Source organism: Melospiza georgiana, chromosome 5 (genome assembly GCF_028018845.1).
Source record: "Melospiza georgiana isolate bMelGeo1 chromosome 5, bMelGeo1.pri, whole genome shotgun sequence".
Taxonomy (NCBI): Eukaryota; Metazoa; Chordata; class Aves; order Passeriformes; family Passerellidae; genus Melospiza; species Melospiza georgiana.
Window position 1 is genome coordinate 34007571 of NC_080434.1, and position 24229 is coordinate 34031799.

Genomic DNA, 24229 nt, shown 5'->3' on the forward strand with positions numbered 1-24229 from the left:
CCAGGAAGCGGCAGCAGGAAATCCCTGCAGCCTGCTCTGTGTCGTGAGAACGACTTCCACCTTATTAGGTACAAAATTATTTATGTCACAACTGAAAGTAAAACAGGACGGAGGAGGGGGTGGAGCATTTGCTGGTGTCACTGGTGCGAACCTTGTCCTGGCTTCTGTGCCGTGTCGGCTTGCTGCTCTGCACCCCGAGACTTGTGAGTATTTCACAACTTTTGACATCCTCCTGCTTTCTTTTTTCTTCATTTGAAAAAGGACTGGACTTAGAGCTTAGCTTCTTGTGAAATACATAGTTTAAATACTGTATTTAACCTTGCACTTGGCACCTGTTTCTCCGTTTCTGCTGCATTAGAGAAATTCGCAATTAGAGGAGACTGGTGCTAGCTCGTGAAAACTTGTCATTGTTTGCTAACAAATTCACTCAGCAAAAACGAGGAGAAAACAAAGCTACTGCTCTGAGCCTGTCCTGGTTAACTCTGTCCTGGTTAATATAGCAAGGACAGAGGCAAAAATCTGGGAGAAAAGTTATTTACTTCTTAGTGTATATGGTTAAAAGAGCATTAAATGCAGGCAGAGAACAGAAAATTTGCAGGCAGTGGAATCTTGCTGAAAACAGCGACAGGGTTTCTCTAGATGACAGGAGTGTTACAGAGAGATTCCACTCAGTAGTAAACAAGAGTAAACATACGCACTGGTGAGTCTTGTTAAAAATAACACTTCCTACCTAGCCATAGAATCAGACTCATATAGGTTGGAAAAAAGGGAAAGATGTGGGGAACAGAAGCTTGCCACAGATTGTTAAGTCACAACCTGCAAAATTATATCTGTGTAAGTCTAATAGGAAATTCTCCTTCCCGTGCACAATCACTACCTTGCAATTCCTTCTGCCTAAAGACGATACTTTTAGGCAGCTTGCTTTTAAGAGAGTCTTACACAGTGGAAAAAACTCTGGGCGATAATTATCACAGCATGTGTGGCTATACTTTCCAAGTAGTACATAGTATGCAGTATGCAGTACACAGTACATAGTGAAGTGCTTCCTTTGTCTCTCAGGATGTTTAGTTCTATTTACAGTTACAAATTAATTTGGCATGTACCAGTTAAATGAAAACATACCATTTAGTTATTTTGTCTTGGAAAAAGATAATTATAGATTAACACAGTCTAAACAAACAATATTTATATCTCAATAGAGGTGTTAAATTTGGGAGTCTACTGGGCTGTTTGAAGCTTAGAGTAAGACTTTATATCTGTGCCCTGCTCTGCACCAGCACCAGAGGGCAGCCCCTGGTGCAGGGCCAGGCTCTGGGAATGGGGATATCCAGGGGTGTGAGAGAGTCTGGAGAAATGCAGGCTTGTCCATGACCCTATCACTCTCTACAAGTCCCTGAAATGAGGTTGTAGCCACCTGGAAATTGATCTCTTTCCCCCAAGTAACAAGTGATAAGACAAGACAAGAAGAAATAGCCCCAGGTTGTGCCAGGGAAGGTTCGGATTGAATAATAGAAAAAGTTCCTTCACCTAGAGGGCTCAGCATTGGAACAGGCTGTCCAGGGAAGTGGTAGAGTTGCCAACACAGAAGATCTTTAAAGGACACATAGGTATGGTGCTCAGGTTAATGTCTGGACTCAATGATCTTAAAGGTCTTTTCCAACCTAAACAATTCTATGATGTCATTAGGAATGCATTATGTCCTGCTGTCATTATGAATGTTTGAGATCTCCGGGAAAAATAAGATCATGGTCAGATGCTGAGGAGATCAAAGGACCCTGCGTGATTCAATGTGAATCAAGCAAAAGCTGTTTACTGTGCTTCTAAACATTGTTTGTATTTACTTCTTATGTTGGTCTCCACAGTCATGCATTGTTTAATTGGTAGCTCTACTTTGTCCACACAGCAAGCAAGCATCTCTTTCTTCATCTAGTTTTAGATGCTGTGTCATTTTACTCAGGTTGACACCCCTTTGTCTGTCAACTTTTCTGTTTCTTCCTCCTCCTTGCAACATCAGCTTTTTTATCCACAAAGGTGACCTTGTTCTTTAGTTCCAGAAGGTTAGGCTGGTCCATTTAGTACATGTCCATTTTCCTGTAAATATGATCCTACAAGACCTATTCCAGGAGCCAAAACCCAGAAGAGTGAATACTCATGCATTCCTCTTTTTTTTTCCTTTGAGGCTTATCTGGGCACTTAAACACTCAAAATGAAAGAGTGATTTTAAAGGTTATTTTAACTACAATTCTCATTATTATAATGCATTCCCAATTCTCTACACCAAATTATAGTGCTGGGCAAAACAAGAACATCCCAAACATGTCCATTTGCTCTCCATGCATGCTAATTTTTTTCTAATTTTCAAAAGTATTTTAAAATTAATGGCTTCAAAATGGAGGGAGGAAATCCCTACTCTCAGTTACTTGTTATCAGCTACTGATTTCTCAGAGTTTATGCAGTATTTCATGCTATAACCGATGAGGTGAGTCCTTAGTGGCAGCAGAGGGTGATCATTCACCCTATACTATCTTATATTGTTGATACAGCTGCTATACATTATATATACTCACCATACTCTATTTTACATTGTTGATACAGCTGCTGTACATCACAACTGAACAATTGAATAGTTTACCAATTAACTCTAATGTCAATGCTTAAATATTCTTCACCAAAAGATGGTGGATGGAGCTTTTTTGCCTACCAAGGAACTGCTTTGAAAAGACTTGTATAAAAATATATGTAGACTAAAAGGGTTGTGCTCTGTGGTAGTTAAAAGTCTTATACCGAAGTTGCTAATCCAGCCCACTCATGCTGAAATTTATCAAATTTTTGTAAGTAAAAATAAAATAGAAGAATATTTACTGGCTGCAATTTATTTTTGAGTGGATGGACCATCATATTCTAAGCTGCTGGTCAGAAATGATTCCCACTGCACCTTTCCCTGGCTGCAGTGTCTTCCAGAAGGCACTGAATGGCAAGTGCGGTAATTTTCTTCCCGAGAGTTTAAGCTGTAAATAAGGACAGTGTGGGAAAGTTTATTGTCTCTGCAGGAGAACGAGCCTGATCTCATTGACTGTGCTTCTGATCTCATTGACTGTGCTGTGTCACTGTCTGCCGTGGACTGTGTTTGTGAAGATACAAATTGGACAGTGCTAAAAATCTTGTGAAAAACATATATAGTAGAAAATTACCCATTTTTGGTAAAAGAATAACGACAGTGATGAGGTTTACTTCACATATCTTAGAACTAATTTTACCTGTTAATATGTTGTTAGCATACCATTAACATTGGTTCTTTTTTGATTGATAAGCAACATGATAGAAAGTTGGGCATGAGCTCTGCAGCCTCTTTTGGTGCTGCATTGGCTAATTAAGAATTATGGCACTTGTACCAGAGGGGCCTGCATGTATTCTAGTGAGTGACAAAATTGCTGTTTTCTTGTAAGGAAGAAGCCCTGACCTGCCCTTCCAGAACTAAGGAATTCTCTATGGGAATCAATGTGCCTGACTTCTGAGAGCTGCAGCTGGAAGCTTTCAGTGAGCTTGTGAGAGGAAAAGCCATCAACACGAGCACACTCATGTGGATAGCTTTTGAGCACTTATTGCTCAAAAATAATGAATTCTCTCTGTTAGTGTAAGCCATACAGCCACCCTGCCTCAGGCTGAATGTCAAATGAACCTCAGGCTGAATGCCATGAAAATAACAAAGACAGAAGAGGCATGGCAACTAGAGCAAGGGTGTGTGGTGTGCTGATGAGAACACAAGAACGTGAGTCACAGCGGCTCTCAAAGGCTCAAGTGCTGCAGCCTTTGCCAGAAAAGAAATGAGAACAGTTCCTTTTCCTGATGGTGTGCTTAGGCAATGGTGTAGCTCCTGGAGGTTTTCTTTGTGCTGCTGCTTGTAAGGGTAAATAGGTCACTTGCTGCTTCAATTGCTTCACATTCCTGAGGTTTGATTATGCTGGCGCTGTGATTGGTTATAATCAGGGCTGTCAGTGCCGTGGAGAGGCTGGGCAGCACAGGGGGTGACAGGAGGGTGACAGCTCACCTGGGCTTGCACTGGGGATCCCAAGGGTAAACCTCACCTGCAGTGACCCACACTGGATGCTGGTGATGGTCAAAGCCATGAGACTGGGGTTCACACATGCTGCCTCACTGCTTACAGCTTTCTTTCGCTCATTTTATTTAATTTTCAATAATTTTTATTGAATAAAAATGTCTACAGCCTAAGCTACACTATCTTAGAGTAATTACTTACATGGGCACACGAAAAATCGGATTTTACACTGTCTAGAGTATATACTTTTATATATATATAAAAATAAATAAATAAATAAATATTTATATATAAATATACATATATACATATGGGTATGTATACATACATACACATATATATACATACATATATATATACATATATATATATATATATATATATATATATATATAACTTACCAGCATATTATCCATTTTCATCTTGATCACGGATTAGTCAGTTTTTCTCAAAAGGATAGGAAAAGGATAAGAAAAGAGGAATTTTACTCTACAAATGCAAAAATATTGGAGGAACCTAAATATTTGGGGCCCAGTCTGTGATATCTGGATATAATTTTTTTATTTTTGTTTTAAGTGGTTGCTTAGCAGTCTCTAGGATTGTCTGCGTTCACTTTAGCCCCCTGTGTGTTCTGGTGCAGCTGTGAGGAATTGCAGCCCTTTTGAAATAAGCTCTGCAAGGACACATTTTTCTTCACGCTGTAACATCTCCCCTGGAAAAACCTGAGCTAGCATCTGAGCTAGCTGGCTACAGCAACCAGAAATATTTGCTTGGGGAGCATGAGGCATCCTATCCTAGGGGCAGATATGCAAAGTAACTAAAAGGGAGGATTTCTGGTGAGACAGAGCTCACGAAACTATTGCTGCTTGTGAAAAATCTGTGTTAAGGAGTCTGCCCAAATCACAGAAAGATGGTGAGATGGAGGCAAGGAGAAGACTCAGGGCTGCATCCAGCTGCCTTTGTCATTGAAACCAGGTTTTCTTTCTGTCATCTTGTGTCTCCTTTTCTCCACACCTTTTTGGTCAAACAAAGCCATTTATACAGGGGTTTGGTTTGGTTTGGTTTGGTTTGGTTTGGTTTGGTTTGGTTTGGTTTGGTTTGGTTTGGTTTGGTTTGGGTTTTTCCAGGGGCTTGGTCCACTCTGCGAAAACAATCCATTTGGTTCACAAATGGTGTGTGAGAAAAAGGAAATCGTTACATCATACTCTGATTAAAGATTTAATACCTTTTTATGATTATGAATTCATGGGAAAGCAGTGAGCATGGGATTGAGTTTTCAGTAGAATATGCTTTAGTGATCATAAACCCTTCTACTTCTGCTACCCTCAAACTTTCTCCTTCCTTTCACTCCCACCATGTCTTGACTCCTTGCTGTGCTCTCCATCCAGTCATACAACTGAAATTCCACCTCTGTGCACCAGCAGCATCCCTGCTGTCTGCCCCTAAGCCTTTAGAATATATACAGGAGACTTGCAGAAGTTACTCACAAAATTTAAGAGGCTTCCTGCTTCGAATCATCTTAATGGATAGGCTGAAAGCCACTCAGAAATCCATTGTGGCTTTATACTTACGTTTTTTTCCCCCCATGTAGGCCCCAAAATGTAGTTTTCTGACCCAGATGCTGTGCTTCTCTTCTGAGTAATGGTCCAGCAGGCAGAATGCTGGGGATGGCACAAAACTCTGCTGGAGCACTGAGCAGGCTGCAGAGCCAGGTAAGCACTTCTTAAACAACATGACATTCTTCTGAAAGTTCAGGAAACCTTGTAATGGTATTTTGCAACCCAACATGAAAAGTAGGTAATAAAGAAAATTTAAGGCTTGTAAACATCTCTGGTATTTTAGATTAAATCCTTCTACTCTATAATTTTTGCGTTGTTTTTTTCCACTCCTTGTTGTTCAGTTGTACCAGAATTAACTGTCACACTATAAATAGGTCTGGGGTTTTTTCATATTCATATTTTTCAGTTGACTTGTGACACAGCAAGTTCTGGCCTGCTTTTCTGCTCGGTCCTAATCCCTGTGTCTGGCTGATATTTCACAACACATGAGGCCAAACCCCTGATCCTTGAGAGTATTTACTACACTCTTTACTGTGTGAAATTTTAGCAAGGAGAGGCATTAATGTTCATTGGCTACAAGTCACATAGTTCTCTTATTCATGTTAATTCTTCTTTTGGTTGATGATTCTTATGTTAATTAGTCTATGCTCAATCTTTCTCATCTTTTCTGCTGGCTTTCCAGTTGTTTTCCTGCAGAAGTCACAGAACCAATTAATCATCTCAAATTTGAGTTCATTACTGATTATCCAATAGCTTTGTGTGATTTCATGCAAAGTGCCAGAATGATTGCATCACTCTAAGCTTTTATTAAAAGCGAGAAAATACAGACCTCCTGATTCTGGAGAAAATTTTGGAACTCAAGTGTCACCAATAAAAGCTATGGGAATTTGGAAGCAGGTCCTGAGTCACTGTCCTGAGCATGCCAGTTCTTACACAATGATTGCCCGTAGTACATGGAAATAACCTAAGGTTATTTACTCTTCCAAGGCTGTGAAAAAAAATCAAAAGCATGACAAGCAAACAAGTCTTTATTTTCACTGAGAATTTCAAATGCACATTCAGCCAGTGGTGTTTTGACTACAGGAATTACTCTTGTAGCAAGATGCAGATGCAGGATTGTGTGACCATCAGAAAGCAAGTTTGCCTGTGGTCATGCTAATGTTATGACTTACCTATTTAAATGCTTTCATCCTCCATGATAAATTAAAACAAGTCTCATGTGTTCTGGAAGCAATTCTGTTTGCTCCCAAAGCCAGTGAACATTTTAAAATACAACTATACCACTGCCCCTTTTAAAGGTATATGTAAGTTTGGTATTTTTGCTATTAACTTATCATCTCTTAAATTAATAATTTTTTGCTGTTTTTTATATTTATACACAGTGAATGGTGTAGCTATGAAGGTACAAACAAAAAGACAACATCCTTCTCAATAAGGCTGAGTTTCTAACAGCAGGTGTAACACACAGCCAGATGTAGCATATAGGTGTAACATCTATGTTGTGTCTCTTAAAAGAATTAAAAGTGAAGATTATTTGAAAATATAAATCATAGAAGAATAGTCTACTGTTAGGAAAAAAGCTGAGAAATTCCAACCACTAAGAATAAATATATCATTGTGCACTCTGTGATTGATTTGTACAGATTTCTTTTCCTTTAAATCTTTAATAATCATTAAGGACTTGAACTATATGATGATTTCTAGATGAGTTAGATTTTCTCTTGTTTTCAATGGAGATTATTTATATAAAATAGCCTTTTAAACTACTGCACAAAAGCTAACATAAGTACATTCTGCTATCAGAAGTCTCAGAACAGTCTCAGAAGCTGAATGAAGATGGGTTCTGTCTCCAAGTTTCCCAGATGGTGGTGGGAACAAGAGGAAGACCATCAAACAGACATTCCATAACTTACGAAAAACGCAATTTTCACGATTGTTGCCAAGCAGAAATGGATGTAATATTTTCTGTTCCCTAGCTCCCCAGTGAGGATAACAAACAAAGTCTCTTCCATGGGTCATCAACAGTCCCCTGAGATCCTCCTGGCTACATATTTTGTCTGCTGACTGAATCACAGGCACGGTAGTGGAGTGATATCATATGGGTGTCCAGGACAGATTCTGAATCACTGTTCTTTCACAGCATTCAGTGGCAGTTATCCAAGCCAAGAAATAATACTTTCCTGAATGAAGTTGTACTGGGGAAAGTTTATTCAAATTGGGTTTTTTTTTCTTTCTTTTCTTTTTTTTCCTGGAGGAAAGAGAGAAAAATGTCACCATGGCAACTTACTTTCAAATGAAAGCATCTTCGAGTGTAGTGCAGTGTACTAGCACTTTTTTTTAAATTAAGAAAATCTCCCCCTCTAAATACAATCTACAAGCTTTACTTCATTCTGAGACAGATGATTAATTAAGTCCTTTTATAGGGAATGTGGGATTTTGTTGGACTCACTATAATCACAATCCCCCAGTATTTTCTAAAAGAGATCCTTAGGAGGTTAGACAGTGGTGGAGGGAGGAAAAGACCTCACAGTGGCATTTGTATGTACTGACTTAAGAAAAACAGGTACAGAAATAACAGTCACTTCAATGAATTCTGTTAGTTATAAAAAAGTAGAGTTTATAGGTATATAAATAAATAAATAAATATATATTTGTCATGCGATTCTCTTTTCTATGCTCTCAGACAGCTTCCAACTAAACTTCTAAAGAAAAGGCTGCCATAAATGTAGCTATTTCTCCTGCAACATGACACAATGCACCAGATTATTTATGTCTCCCAATACTCTTTGCAAAATAGAGCTGTTAACCTTTATGTCTTGGCTGAATTCTTGTGTGGGTATTTTCTCCCTTGAATCCTAAGTATGCTTTTTTCCCCATCTCCTTCTCTCACATTCAAGCAAACTTTTCAACAGAGAGCCTTGATTTGCATGATTCGTGCTTTTCTTTTCTCTCTCCTTAATTCCTTGGTAATTTTTACTCATTGAGCCAGTTTGTGCTTCCCAGAAATCTGTAGCTGCATACAAGTAGGGAGACTGCTCCTGTGCCTTCCCATTTCCCACAGAAACAAAGCAGATAGCTGCATGCTTTTCCTCTTTAATTTTGTTTTATTGCAATTCCAGACAAACACAGTGTTATTAAATGGGCTACAGCTTTTTGCCTGCAGTTATGCTCCTTTTGTTTCATACAAAAGGGATGTTTCTCACCTCATTATCCTGTTCCACAGAGTTAGAGACCAACCCACTTTCCTGTTCCCTTGCTGCTATTCAGAATGAACGCTTGTGCCATAATTTACATTATCTTAGAATTTTCAAGCATATTTTGGTGGATTCAGTCCTTCAAAGATACAACTCTCTGGGCTACTAAGGATGCCTGGTTTTAAACTTTTTTGTAGTAAATGATGTGAGTTTCATTTTGCATCATGATGCTAATGCAAAGGGGAGATGATAAAATAATATATTGACATTAAGGTCTGGAATCATATGAATCAGCTGCAATATTTCTCACTCTATCTGCTGCTGATTTGCAGGTAAAATTGCCCATTTAGCTTGAGAGGTATGCTGTGGCATTTTGGACTTAAGTTTCTGTCTTAATGCACTTGTGACTGGAATAGAGTTGATTTTCTTCCAAGTACCTGGTACAATGCTGTGTTTTGGAACTGAGATGAGAATAATGTTAATAACACTCGGGTTTTAGTTGTTGATAAGTAGAGTTGATGCTGATACATGAGGACATTTTATCCTGAGATTGACCATTTTTGCTACCATCTTCAAGAAAAAAATTCTCAAAGTGCCAAATAAATTAGGACTAAATTTTTGTTTAGTCTGCAGAAAACAACTGATTCAACCAAGGTCAGACATAATCCAAATTCAGTGGTGTAATTTACTTAGCCATTCTGCCCAGCACTTCCCCCTGCAGAAGCTCTTATGAACATGGAGCTTTCCTATATAGCATTTCAGTTCAACTTTTCTCATGTTCTCCTTTCAAAAAATTTCCTTCTTTTTCCTTTTTCCTTCTTTCTTTTATTTTTTGGCAAAACCCCCACTCATCTCCTGCACTCGTGTAGCTGAAAATATCTCTCAGATTCATAGGATTTTATGGTTGCTGTAGATTATTTTGCATAATTTAAATGACACATGAATATTTCAAGTCTCATTTTAAACTGTGTGCAGTTTCAGGACACACAGGTCACAGTGAGGACAAAGTGGTTTTCTAGTAGTTTTTCTCCAGCTAAAGATGAGCAACTTGAAATAGTGCAAATTTATGTACTGTGCACTGGTGACAATTTTAAAAAAGAAAATAATTTGACTGAAACTATGAGCAAGATCCAGTGTTGAGAGTGAACTCAAGCTCTATATTGCACTCAGTAAAAGTGACTTTTAACCAGCAATGTGGTTCAATAGGGGCTACAAGTAATTCTCTGCCCTCTTTAGGACCTGAGGGGTTTGCCAGCACCTTTCCTGAGAGTTCAGTGCTCAAACCATATCCAAAGTATGGAGCATCCAAAAGCTGGGACAGAATACTTCATCTCAAAGCAGCCTATGACACCTGTTTTGTCCACACATAAATATCAGAAAACAAAATAGCCTTCATTTAATTAATGAAAACTAATTTTTATTTCTGTTTATACTTTAATTATTTTCTAAAGGATCATTTTCTCTAATTCATATAACCAATTAAAACTTTTGCAAATGGAAAAATCTTTATTTAAACATCAAAAACTAAGAGAGGAGAGATTTGTTTTCTCTCAGCTAGATTGCTCAGTTTTGAAATGATGAAAATGTTCTCACAGTGCCTGGTGAACTGAAAGAAAAATAAAGAGCTCAAACCCACATGAAACAGGTCAACAGGCCACTCCTGTGGCCACTCTGATGCAAAACCTTTGCTAGCTGTCTGTGCAGCACCAGATAAAGATCAATAATGTCCTTCAGGCTCTGCAAACAAAAGGTAGAAAACCGAGTGGAACAAAAGCAGCAACTTGGAGGCTTAATGTCCAAGTGTAAAACAAATGATAGCATTATATGTAGGCCAATCAATTGCAAGAAAAGCTTTCTGAGACAGCCTACAGTGGTGACGTGAATGCAGAATAGAAAAATCAAAAAATCAGTTAGGAAGGTTTTTTTCCCTGGGTCTGAAATGCTGCTGGACCTGTTCTGGCCAAAGTTTGGGAAACTTCAAGGTGTGTGTTCTGAGGAGCAGTCCAGTGCAATAGTTCAGAAATTCAACTGCTGCAGAGTAGGAGCAGAAATGAGTGAGCTTGGAGGCTTAGAAATGTGTAAGTTCCTGTGTAAAATTCTTCAGCATGCACATTTCAGCCATACTCTGCTATGCTCATCAGCCAGTTTCAGTGTCCTGTGGGCACAAAGAACATTGGAGAAAGCTTGTGATCTCTTGAGCCTTCACATAATTTTTTTTTGCATTGTTTGTATTGGCAACAGCTCTGGTTCTTGTTTGGGAGTGGGTGTAATCTATCAAAGTAACTAAAATGTGCTGATATGTTCACTCTGACCTCAGACAGATGTAACACTACCACATTTTCTTCTGATTTTGTTCCTCTTCTGGAAATAGGCAACCCATGCTATCACTGAAGTTCCTTAAAAAGCCCAGAGATTAATGCTTACATGTACAGAGTCAGCTGGCTCCTTGTTTAGAATGAAATAAGATTGATTTCTAGCTTTACCATTCAAAAATTATGAAAAAACATGCTAGAATGTTTCAAACTGCATCATGCCTGATCCAGCAAATTCCAGTAAAAGTATCAGTGTAGGAGAGGGCCATAGATTGTAATTCTTTTTAAAAAGCTCTGGAACTTGCCTGACTTCACAATTCTGAGAACTGCTTTTGCTATTTTTAGTCTTTTATCTATTACAAGTGTGTTACAGATCTCTATCAGTGTATGGTCTTGCAGTCTTTAAGCTGAGTATTTTGCTAAGGCTGAGATATTATCTGTCCAGCAGCTGTTCCTGTAACAACTATTTTTATGGCCTCAGAGGTTTCAATTTTATGCATCAATATGACATAATTTATAATTTTTTTGCTGTTCAAGTTTCCATGTTTAATACCGTTCTAGTTGTTAATATCCTACCCTAAAAAGGCACAGAAATTTAATCCATAATTGTGTTCTCATTCCCTGTTGGGTATTTGTTGCTATGATAAAAATATCACAAATAATATTTACAAGGAGTGCCTAACAACAAATGTATAGATCAGGACACATTTTGCTAAACAAACTTTAGTTTTGGCTCTATTTTATGTGTTTTATTAATGCCCTTTACATTTTGAATATGTTTTTATTCTCACTATTTATCTGTGAGAAATTACTCTGAAAGGCCTTTTAACTAGTTATTACATATTGCCTCCTGAAGGATGTCATTTGGGGATAAACAGTCAAATCTCACCACCTGTGCCTTACAAATGAGTTTTTTGCTCTGTGCTTTTTCTTTGCTGTGTATTTGAGCTAAATTATTTTTGCCACTAGCAAAATTCAGGGAGTCTCTGTGTCAATTGTGTTTGGCAAGCTAACCTAGCATATATAATTAATATTGTACGTCCTTGCATCAAGAAAACATTCAGCTGGTCTTTCACAATTTGAGGAGGGATTGATACCTTTAAAAGACTGACATTGCATGGAAGGATGAAAAGAGAAAGAATCATGAATTAGCTTTCTTTCCTGGCTGGATTTTGCCACCTGGCAAATATAAGGTCTGTAGCCAAGTACAGGGCACATCTCCACAAGGAAACAGTCTGAGCTCTGGGCCTCAAGCACAGTCTGCAAAAGAAAGTAAAGGTCAAAAGAAAATATTTAACTTCTTACATTTTATGTTCTGATGTTTAATGTATTGAGTGGAACAGCAACGACTCTGTGACCTTTCAGCAAAATTTTCAAGTAGGCATTACAAACTTTACTCTCTGGCATAAATGCCAATTATCAGGAACAGACAGGAGAAAGGACTGCCAAAGCAAATCAACAAGTAGCAAACAAAGAACATATAAATACAGAATGTGATATAAACTGAGAGAGGCTCCTGCCAGGCTGATTACTGAGAAAACTCCCTTGAAGGTTAGCACTTCCCTGACACAGGCAGAATAAGCCATGTAGGACAGTGCCATTCTGACACTAATTCAAACTCAGGGCTTTTTTTCTTTGTTTCCCTTCGATTGTTTCCTATAAGAAGCCTAAAGTAACTCAGGGATGAAAGAGCAGAGAGATTCTTCAGTGAATCTCCTTCTTTGGCTTTCAGCATTTACCCCATGACAAGGCAGCTAGAATATGTCTTGTCTCTAAAACTTACTCATAATCCATGAAAATTTGATCTCAAAATTACTTATTTAAGGGCTCAGTATATGGAAACATCTATCTAGTTCAGAAGTGCTGCTTTATTTATGGGCTCCATTCCTCTTAAAGCCACTTCCATTAGTTTATGAAACCTTTACTCTCCATGGCTCCACCCCTGGAAAAAAAATCACAGAAGAAGAATTGCTGCAACAATGCAAATGAGTGGGTGTAAAATTTTACAAGATGTAAACAGTACTTGGATGCAGATCTAAAAAGACCCCTACTTTATGCATGAGACATTTCTTAATAAAATGCCAAAGGACTGGAGGGAGCTGGAGGTGATGGTAAGATTCCAGAGGGAAATTTGCTGCAGTAACAGAGAAAAGAAGATTTAAAGTACTTTGATGCACAGGAAGCCAGAGAGAAAATGCTGAGGACACACATTTTTAGAACAGGGGAGAAGAAGAGACTGACTAAAATAATAATAATGAATAATGTGCAAGAAGTCTATTGTATTACAGAGTGAAATGAGAAATGGGAAAATAGATTGTTATGAGAGAGAGGTGTTTGAGAAGGCTGATTTGCTCATGGGAACAAGGAAGGGGGGGCTGATCAAGGAAAAAACTGTATGCTAAAAGTCAGGAAGTTGAGAGAAAATTCGAGAATAATCAACAATGAAGAAGGTTAGACTTATAGGGTGAGACTTATGGGGTGAGAGTTTTTGCAAATGAAGTCTTTCAAAAGACTCTCAGGACATTTCAGGATTTTGAAAGAAGTGGACATAAAGTTCTGGCAGGGACACATATTGAGGTCTGAGCCACCAGGTGTGAAGAAAACACTGGCAGTAGTTCCCCTTTTCCCACAAAAACTGAAAACAGTATCACCGGTTTCCAAATCCCTCATTAGACCTGAGTGCACTGTATGCTTCTGGTCAATTGTTTTCAGGAACAAGGAAGCAGATGAGGAATAAAGATATAAATAAAGAATAAAAATACAGTTCAAAATAAGGAGAAAAAAGAACCAAATGGCGTAGCCTGGAAAGAAATTTTCATATTTATGAATATCTTATCTCAAGGATTCAAGGAGACATTTATAAGCAAATATTAATAAAAAAGTTTAGATATATGGTATTTAGGCAGAAGCATGTAATTTTGACTGTCTGTATTTTCCATCACATGTAACTTAAATACTGTAAAAAACCACAAATATTTTCTCTTGAGCAACTTAGATTATTGCTTCTGTGACAGCCAAATCAGCAAAGTCGTTGGCTGTATCTGCTTCATTAAAGAAAGGTTTTTTCATTTGCTTACAGATTTGCTTCTTTAAAGAGAAAACAATACTAGTGTACCTTAGATATCACTCAGAGGTAACTGCTTTTAAAATGCTTAATTTAAATTCATTATTAAAAAACAGCATTCCTTTCCCAAACATTGTGTGTTCTACCAACTGTCTGGTAAAGTGATTTTGTATTTCTCCAAGCTACAAATCAGCTGGTCCTTCCAGCTACACACAACAGGGTTTTGTCTTTGTTGAAAGTCTTGGAAAATTGGTTAATTAAGTCGGTACTAAAGCAAAATTCTGTGGAATCGAATGGTGACAAGGCATCACTTTGGTTGTGTCTTCCAGAAAACACACCTGAAGAGTATTTGTCTGCAGTATCTGCTTCTGAACAGCCACTGCTTTTGCCTTTTAAAGAATGGAATGGGACTAATCATCTTCTTCCTATGGTAAATACAGAGCTAATGTCAATCGGACAGTAGCTACAAATTATTTATTTTCACTATCACAGCTGTTACTTGTCTCCAGTCACTTCAGAGAGTGGATTTGGAATTTTATTTTTACACTTTAAAAGAATTTTAGGTATTTTACATCAGGTAATTGAACGTCTCTCTTGCATTTTGTTCTGTAAATCTGGCCTTCTGAAAAACCCACATTGTTTATACTGTGTGTGACGTGAGATTCTGTTTTTATGTATCTGTGTGATTTTATGATTTTTCAAATCTGCTTGCTTGCCCCAAGCACTTACCATATGTATTTACACGTAAACACTGTATCTCTAATATCTTACAATGCTGAGTCCTTTTTTTCATGGTAAAGGTTGTAGATCCCTCCTGTTTATCCTGATGGTCACTGTGCTCCTTCTGTTCCAGTGCTTATGTTCCAAAGACAGAAGCAGGACGCTGCAAGTGGGAAGAAGTTCTGCAGGATTTGCAAGCCATCAAGACATCCAAAGTAAGTCCATGAAACAGTCAGCTTTTCATGTAATCCTAGAAGAAGCCTTAATAAAATATTTAGCACTGCACTCAGCTAGGAAGTGCTAGTGAGAGGGAGAGGGATGGTGTTTGTTAGCTAATGTTGATAATTACAACTCTTATTTTCTTGCAGGACATTGATGTCAGTTTATACACTGCCAACGCAGATGAGGATGTAAGTAAACTTCACATGTGACCACAACTGATGTTTAATGTGGTGCCTTCATGGCCTTACCTGAACTATCCCCTAAAGCAGACTTGTTCTAATTTGATAAATGTGTCTAAAATCAAATAATTTGCCTTGGAATTAATAGTACTTCTAATCAATGTGCTTATGATAAACTATGCAAGCAGGTATTAATTATCCTTATTTAATCATCTGCTGCTAAAGTTAATCAATTGAAAGGGATGATTGAGGCCATGTTGGGTGGGGCTTTGGCCATCCTGGCCCACAGAGAGGAGGCTCTGTGCATAGCAGAGAGGTTGGAAGTACAGGATATTTAAGGTCCCTTCCAACCCAAACTACTCTGTGATCGTGTGGTTCAAAGTCATTTTATCAAGGCAAACAATGCTAAAATAATTCTGGGATTCATTTTTTAATTAAGGCAACATTACCTGCTTCCTCTGCTCTCTTACCCATTCTGAATTCAGGTCTCTGAGTTAAAGTGTTAAGACTACTAAGCACACTATTAAATTAATTCCACTATGGTTAGTTATATGCCAGGTTCCTATCATTAATTATTTTCCTGTGTTCTTCATGTTTCACCCCATCTCAGCAAACTGCTTGCTCTTGTTGTTCTTAGCTCTCACAGCCCATCTCTGCAGATATTCAAATGTATTTGAATAGTAAGAAAAGATGCCCAGTAAGTAAAAATCAGTCTCTGTGGCTGATTTTATCTTAGATTACATCTCACTTATATAATACTTGTGGTTTAAATTAGATAATAAATTATGACCTACATTTGCTTATTCCTTTTTAATCATAAACTATTGCAACTGCATGTTTTTTTCAGGAAGAATGCCAGGAACTTGTAATGAGGTGCTTTTTCTTAGAGACAGAAGTGATATTTCAAGAATGTCGTATCAAAAATTGTAGTAAAACACAGGATGTGTGGAACATTTGGAAAAATGGGAATGACAGCTTCGAAAAAAATAAGGTAAGCAGCACCAACTGTGTGTGGAAAAAAGGCAAATCAAAATGTTTATTGGATAGCAGAAATACCTCTTTAGTTACATAAACTGTGGGATGAAAACTAATGAGAAAAACTAATGCCCTTTTTTTTTCTTTTTTTCAGTTGGCTTCCACAAAATCAGAAAAATGCAAAGAATGTGAAGAATATGAAGAAAAAAATTTTACCGAATTTGTACAAAATTTTGAAAAGGTTATACAAAGGGATTGCAAACACTGGTCAAAAAGACATAAGCTGGTAAAGAATATTCTTACATGAACACCCTCAGAGAAATTAGATTATCACCAAAAATAAACCAGAAAAAAAAATTATAATCCTCTTGGCTATCTCTTAATATATCTGTTTTTCTATTGTGGTTTTCAGGGACGCTCAATCACTTCTTCTGTCCAAGAACTCAAAGTCAAAATTAGAATATTTATGTGAAGACTCTTCTTTGCCCTTTTGTACAATGCTAGCATAAGGGCATTAAAAATTATCTCCAGTTTTCTCACTGGAAGAAATATCACAAAAAAGAAATAAATTATTTGCCACCATAAAACATCAAAACCAAAAGTGTTTATTACATAGTTTGCATGAAATAAAATGGGTCCTAAATTTTAAATTTTTCCTTAATTCAGTGGTGTGCACTGAATATGATTTTTCCTTACCTGATGTCATGAGCACAGGAAAGGTAACACCAAGTTACAACTCTGGACTTTAGTCAAAGAGATAAAGGGACTTTCTTTATTTCTAGCTTTGAGAGGGAAGCAGTACACTGATGATGGGGGAACCAAAGAACTGCTTTGCTCAGAATTTTCTTTGACTACTTTGAAAATCAATTTCCTAATTTAATATTGTTTTTCAACTCCTTTACCCGCAGCAAGTATGATAAATACTGTGAATTTGTCTTTCCAAAGAATATTGCTGAATCTGTGACCACTCAGCTTGTCACTCTGTCAGCCACTGGCCATATCCCTTTTATTTCATTTGACTTGCACCTGGCCCAGGTGCATCTTCTGGGATTAAAAGAGGCCTCTTGCTAATCTGGATCTCCAGCATTTCTGTTGGGGTTTAGTTTTTCCTGAGAGCTAAGCAGCCATCTGAAAGCTTCAATTGTTACAATAAATGATCTGGCTGGTATAAAGGATGGACTAAATTAAGGCCAGCTTGTTGTTTGTGGTTTTTTGGCTCTTTTTTTTTTTTTTTTTTTAAGTTAGGAAATTCCTATGTGTTCCAGAGGAAAGGTTTCAATATGAGTAAAACGCAGACAAATCTGATCTGACCTGTTAGTCCAGCAGGCAGAACAATGGCTACTTTTGAAGTAAACATCCCCAAGGTGAAGAAGCTGTTTCTTCTACACACGCTTGAGTTATTTGTGTGGCATTTACTAGCTAATATTTTCTAACTGCTGTTGGCAGACATTAAGGAAAAGATTAATACTGTGTTTTCTCCAATGAATCCTTGTCAGTTAGGGGGTTAAGGCGACTCATAGCAGAGTGTTTCTGTGTACAGAAGGAACAATAACTACCTTTTGACACCAGAAGAGAAGAAAAGTGCTCTTCCATCAAAGTTCTGCACTACATGGTTCTGTTTTCCTGATTTGCAATAATTTAAAATCTGCTTTTCCTTCCCATTCCTTGTACTTAGTATCCACATTTCTTGTCTATGTACTAACAGGACAATGCAAGATGATGTCTGACATCCTCTTCCTTCTTGCTGATTTACTGGACCCTGAAGATAAATATGAGTTGTTTATCTATAGAATATTGCCTCTAGTGGCTCCCAAATGTTTGAGCACCTGTTGATCAGGTACTGTTCAGATGATTTCACAGACATTTTAAATTCTGAACTGCAGATACCTTTCTTGTTAGGACCTTCAGTGTTTTGAGGAAAATAAGAAAGAGGGAATTCTTTGCCTGCCATGAGATAGCTGGGGGATCAACAGCAATTGCAGATTATTCATCTTGTTCGTATGACTGTGTGAGCAAAAACATAGTATAGAAATATTTCATTCCAGCTCCATGGGGAAAAAGCTCAGACAATGATTATTTGAGTCAGCCAGCCCAACGTAGAGAGGAATGGAGGGAAAACAGGATATTTGATATATCTATATATATATAGAGAGAGATTTCAGCAGGTGTTCTCCATGGATACAGCAGGAATTTCTGTACAGCATCAGGAGACTGATCAACACAACACTTAAAGGGACATTCTGTAAAGTCTAAAGGGTTGTATCTTCTCTAAAGGCAGAGAAGAAACAAACTTTTCTCATATGAATTTGATGGAATTTTAGTCTCACGCACCTAGGCAGGAAAAGATGAACAAGTTAACATTATTTCGACAAAAAACTCAATTCAGCACCTTGAAACTGTCTCCTTTCAACTATTTTCCCTCAACGTTGGAGAATTCACCTATTCTTATGAACAGACTTAATTAAGCCAATAATTAATAACTTAAAGACAAGAGGAAATAAATATTTTTCATAACCTCACCCTCTTCTACATGCTTATTTAATGTGGTATTTTCTTGACCAAGTCAAGCCAACCAGGAATCAAATGGCTTTGTAAAAATGGGGGGAAAGATGAGGCAGTACAATAAAGAGTGAGAAATCTGTTGAGATAACCAACTTATCTGTGCCATGAGATAAGCAGCTCACTGCCTCTAAAAGCTAAAAAACGTATAGGGGAAAAAGGAATGAAGTTGGAACATAAAAAGAAATCAGGGAAAGGTTTTCTGGGAATTTTCTTGAGAAATACCAACAGCTAAAAAAGCTTATTTTAACTTTAACATACAAATTAGTATCCTATACTGGTTTTCTTCCTTCTGAGTCCTCAACCATACAAACTTTTACCCTTTTATTCTTTTCCTAGTGTGACTCAATACTCCTTGGGGCTTTTCGCTTCACTACATACAGAACTGCTTCTGATGAACTGCTTTTACAATTTTTACTAAAGGAAAACAAAGAAATGCAACTAAAACTTCTATGTCAAGATACTTTCTTGAAATCAAATTATAAAATACATTGACAGTGCTGCTGAAAGAGCCTTCATTAGACCCCAATACAGTATTTTGTTGTGAGGTGAAGGGAAGCCATCAGGTGTGGCTTATTTTATTTAATGCCTTTCAGGGGGATGCAGCTGTATTCAGCTTTGCAAGATGAAATATTGAAAGTAGTAATCCTTACAGAACCTTAATGGCTGCTCTACCACACATGAGAGACCCTGATAACCTGACAAAAGGGAATTTAAGAGAAATTTAAAATATACTTATGTTATTGGAATTCAACACAATCAACAATACCATTAATTGAAACAGTGTAGCTGGGCCACAGATAAAACTAAGAAATCATTACTTTTAAAAGTTGTATTTCCCTGCTCTTCTAAGAGTCACATATATCCTGCAGTTAAAAATGTATTAAAAGAAATCTATCTGGAAATCTATAGTCTTGCAGTAATGCAGGACATGTTACCAATCCCATTTTGGTGGCCTTTTGAGCCATTAGTTTCTCAGTGAGTGAAAATGTTCTCTATCAAGAAAAGAAAAAAATTTAATATTTCTTATGATTGATAGAAGCTACGATTTTTCAGTGGAGCACTGAGAAGCCAAACCTTAGCTTTGGTCAGTCTCAAGGCATTCAGGTGAGTTTATTCCTTAGCACATGGAATCCCCAATCCTCTGAGGCAGTGATACTGAGGAGCAGGTATTAATCATAATCCATTGTGACAATTGGGAATTTCTTCTCCTCACTAACCTCAGCTGTAGCTTTTTACATGTTGTTTTCCAAGAATCTTCTTTTTCTGGTTGAAGATACCAAATGAGAGATTTTTTTCTTTGGTTTCCTTGGTAACTAATTCAAAGATTAGATCATTATGAATAGTTCCTGCAACTATTTCTGCAGCAAGCCTCCTGCTTTCATGAACCATTTATGACATTTTAAAGTTTTGACTGAAGTCTTCAGACATCGTTTCTCCCTCCATACTTCCTACTGCAGGCCAGTGACTGGGCTTTTATTTTTCCCCAGACAATCTTCCTAGCAGCAGGTATCAGTCATTTAGATAAGTTAACTTAACCAAAATCCCCTAGCTGTACTGTAGTTTTATTGCATCACATAAATCCTTTTTAGGACTTCATCCTCCAGTATTTTTATACCACTAATAAATTATGAAGATCTACTTGGGACAACTTAGAACAAAATCATTGAATTTCTGAAGTTGTTTGTAAGTTTTAAGTTTCTCTAATTAAATTAGTTCATTTTTCATTGCTATTTAACCTCAAAGATGTTTGTAAGGGTCAAAACTAGTCATCATCTTTCTAGGCCTGCTGACATAAATATGTAATTTCTCTACTTACCCTGCCAGTCCTTCTTTAAACACATAATTGCTCAGGTGTGACATATCCAATATTAAATGGCAGAAAGCAGATAATGCACATACTACATGTTCTTGTCAGCCGTGAACTGTAAATTGCAGAGATTCCTGATCACACTTCACTGCATAAAAATAACCTCTCCATTTATTATTCCATCCTCAGCATGGACTACTCAGCATATTCAGTGCACTGAGCACATTTTGGAGTTAATAAAAGATTAACTGTGACAAACTGAACTTTTCAACCAAGCATCCAAAGGGAAAATCCCAATTAAGCAGTGCTGCAAGTTCCATGCAGTCAAAGCACGCGTTCAAGTAACATCTTCCCAAACCACATGGCCAGGAGTAATTTGTAAGCTTTGCAATCAGGTTTACAAACTGGCTATAGATTCTCCTGTGCTCCCATTTCTGTCTCTGTGGTTCCAGAGAGGGTCTCTTACCAAAGCCAGAGTCAATGAACAAATGTCTGCAAAGCCATTACCCTGCCTCAGCCAAAAGCACAAACGTGTTTTACCTGTTAATATCCTCTGACCATCAAGAGGAAACCTGCTCTGAAAGATTAGCCTGAGATCTCAAGAGTGTTGGGGGCTTGAGCTGCACATTTGTCTTCAGTATTTCACTAGAACAGTTTAAAAAACACCAGATGGAAAAGCTTTGCCGCGTTCTGGCTCTCCACATGTTGGAGAATTTCCCAAATAACTTCTAAGAAATTAAAGGAGATAGATCACAGTAATAATTGCAGTAAATAGAATCTAGAGAAGTCTAGATCAGTGAACTTTATAACATCTTGTAAGTGTTCAAGTGATACCAAGTTTATTAAAAAACCTTCTTGAAGCATATGCAACTGTGCAACTTCTTTGATGGAACAGACAGCAGGTGATAAACTATTACCTAAACCATTAGCCTAAGTCATAACAGTGTCTCTCTTTAAACCTTAGACATAAGGTTTATTATTTTCCATAAAACACTTACTAAAAAATCTGTATGAGAAAAAAAAAGGAAAAAAGTAGCACTAACAAAACCAGAAACAAAAAGGAAGGCATGATTGGGCTGTGATCTAGCAACAGGATGAAGGAAAAAAGACCGTGAAAAATAAGAAACTATTCCTTTTGTAGGGGGATAAAAGGGACAAAATTAGCAGCAATGACTCTACAGTACTTTGAATATTTAAAATGCTATATACTTCATGCATTTATGAGGTTGATTACAAAAATCACAAGAACAAGTAATAGGAATGTGGTGGGCAGACTAATCTTGGGACTTGGGAGTCAAATTGCAAATGCCTACAGATGTCTGAGCCTTGATTTCCACTGTCTCCTGTGAATTGATTCAGCCCAGTACCAGCAGGACTACTTGAACAAAGAAATACTCTCCTATTTAATAGGAGATTGCATATTATGTGCTGTAGTTACTGCTGCTCTTACTTCTATAATCATGGAGGCATATTCACAAATATAAAATTCACAATTTGTGGTGATAATCTATTTTGAGCTAATAGGCTAAACTCAAACATAGCTGTGTCCAGGTTTCCACAATAACCTTCTAAACTTCACTATTAGTAGAACTTACTGTTCCTTACCTACAGATGCCCACAACTCACTTAGCCCACATGAGTGATACAGATGTCAGACATTCCTCTATTTGAAGACTGCACTACTTGCCATAGAGCCACATAAATTATAAATTGTAGTTGATCTCTCAGTGGTCTTAAATTCTACTTGTATCAGGGGACTCCCTTTCAGAATAAAGAACAGTGCTTCTTGCTGCTGTCAGTTCTGATATTACAGCTAAGAGTCTTGGCCGTGTTATTTTTTGAATTGTGACAGGCCTGAGTACTAAAAGGAAACACAATGTGAGGTTACTTATTTTGTATTGAGACAGCACTCAGAAGGCAAGAAATAATGATGTTACTTATTTTGTATTGAGACAGCACTCAGAAAGCAAGAAAAAGCAGAGGCATGTTCTGCTGGGCATTGCACAAGGACAGCATAGGTAGACAGACTGTCCTGAGGAGATTGCAGTCTCAGCAAGATTTACAAAGACTAGGGAGTCAGTGACATTCAGTACTGTGATTCTCTTTCTGGGTTTACTGATAAATGACTGCATATCTGACCTAAATTATTTTATTTGATGAAGAGATATTTCAAATCACCAACACAAGGGAATGAATTTTGATAATCCAACAAACCCTAAACTTCAAGCCTCAGACAACATCAAAAATGCTGTTTTTTACACAGAACAATTACTGTGTCTGCTGGCTTACATTCAGTGATGAATACCTGGGAGCTGTGCTTAAAACAACTTGTTTAACACCTAGAGGGGGCCCAACACAAAGAATTAATAGGCCATTCCAGGCATCCCTGTCCTAAAGAGACAAAAGTCAGGCCAAAAGGAACACTGCAAGTCTTAGCAATGCACATATATCTGTAAAAAGAAACTTTCTATCCCTTTCCTGTTACCCCTAGTATTATAAACAGCACTGCTAGTCCAAAAGAGGCCATGTTTTTTTTGAAGTGCAAATAGAGAAAGGTCAGGTGTTTTTCGTACATAGAATTTCATCAATCTCCTGTGCAGAGGAAAATGGCTAATACTGCAGCTGCAGCCAGATTCCAATGCTGTTAAACTCCTTGAAGCGCACAATTACCCCAAGGAAATTTTTGTTTGTCCAGTTTCATAAATCTCTGTTTTCTTTATGAACAACAACGTGAGCAGCTGGGCCTGAGCATGCGACTTTATGGTCAGCAGGGACTTTGCCAATGACCTTTGTGATCCCAGGAGGAATAAAACCAATGCATACATGAATTCCCCTGCTTTTCACTCTTCACCTCTTGTATCCCCTTAAATGCTGTACAAATCAGAAACATTGATTTCCCTCAATGCCTAGGTCAACATCTGTTATGATTTAATTAAAAGCTTGCTCTCTGAGGGGGTTTCTCTCTGTGATGATACCCTTCCACTCTGTTATTTCTTAAACTGAATGAAGCAGTAAGCTTCAGTCTTTTAAAAATAAATTTTCTATTAATTTCATCATTATTAAATCAGATTTAATTTTCTACATGTGTTGATTTATCTCAGATGGTCCAAATCCTTGCTGAGGAGTGAGGTTTCCTCCTCTGACTTACCTGCTTCTGAAACCCACACACAGCTTAGTCACATTTAAGGGTAATTAAAAATATTCCAGTCTCATTCTGCAGCGCTGAGCAGTTTGTGAAACATGAAAACTTTCCAATTTGCACTATTTTCTCTCTCAACTCAATTGCTCTCTTTAGTTTAAAATATGTTTTACCCTTTTACTGATACCAAATCATAATATCAAAGCATCAAATTCAAAAGCCAGACTAGGCTGTGAATAAGCTGCTCTGCTTTGCTTTTCATGTGCCCACAGCCAAATTCTTTAGAAGGTCCTACTTCCACAGTCAGGCTTAGCCTCTGCCCTCATTTATGCCATCAAACTCAGCTGAGCCAAATTCAACACAAAATCTTTATTTTATCCCTTTTGAAAAAGCAAGTGTGAGAAAATTAGAGCACTGCTTAAGTTATAAGATTAGGATT

General features: G+C 37.6%; 1 protein-coding gene across 2 annotated transcripts; it reads left to right on the forward strand.

The window, feature by feature from the left end:
- The first annotated feature begins 23 nt into the window (after positions 1-23).
- Positions 24-16642, forward strand: IL15 (interleukin 15). 2 transcript variants are annotated; one of them, XM_058024125.1, is made up of 7 exons: positions 24-68; positions 5649-5769; positions 14516-14616; positions 15040-15121; positions 15275-15316; positions 16155-16298; positions 16437-16642. In XM_058024125.1, the coding sequence occupies exons 2-7, from the start codon at positions 5716-5718 to the stop codon at positions 16587-16589; spliced, it is 576 nt and encodes a 191-aa protein (XP_057880108.1). In that variant the 5' UTR covers positions 24-68; positions 5649-5715; the 3' UTR covers positions 16590-16642. The 2 variants fall into 2 exon arrangements, with proteins under 2 accessions (XP_057880108.1, XP_057880107.1); XM_058024124.1 differs by lacking the exon at positions 24-68 and adding an exon at positions 91-203.
- Positions 16643-24229: the final 7587 nt, after the last annotated feature.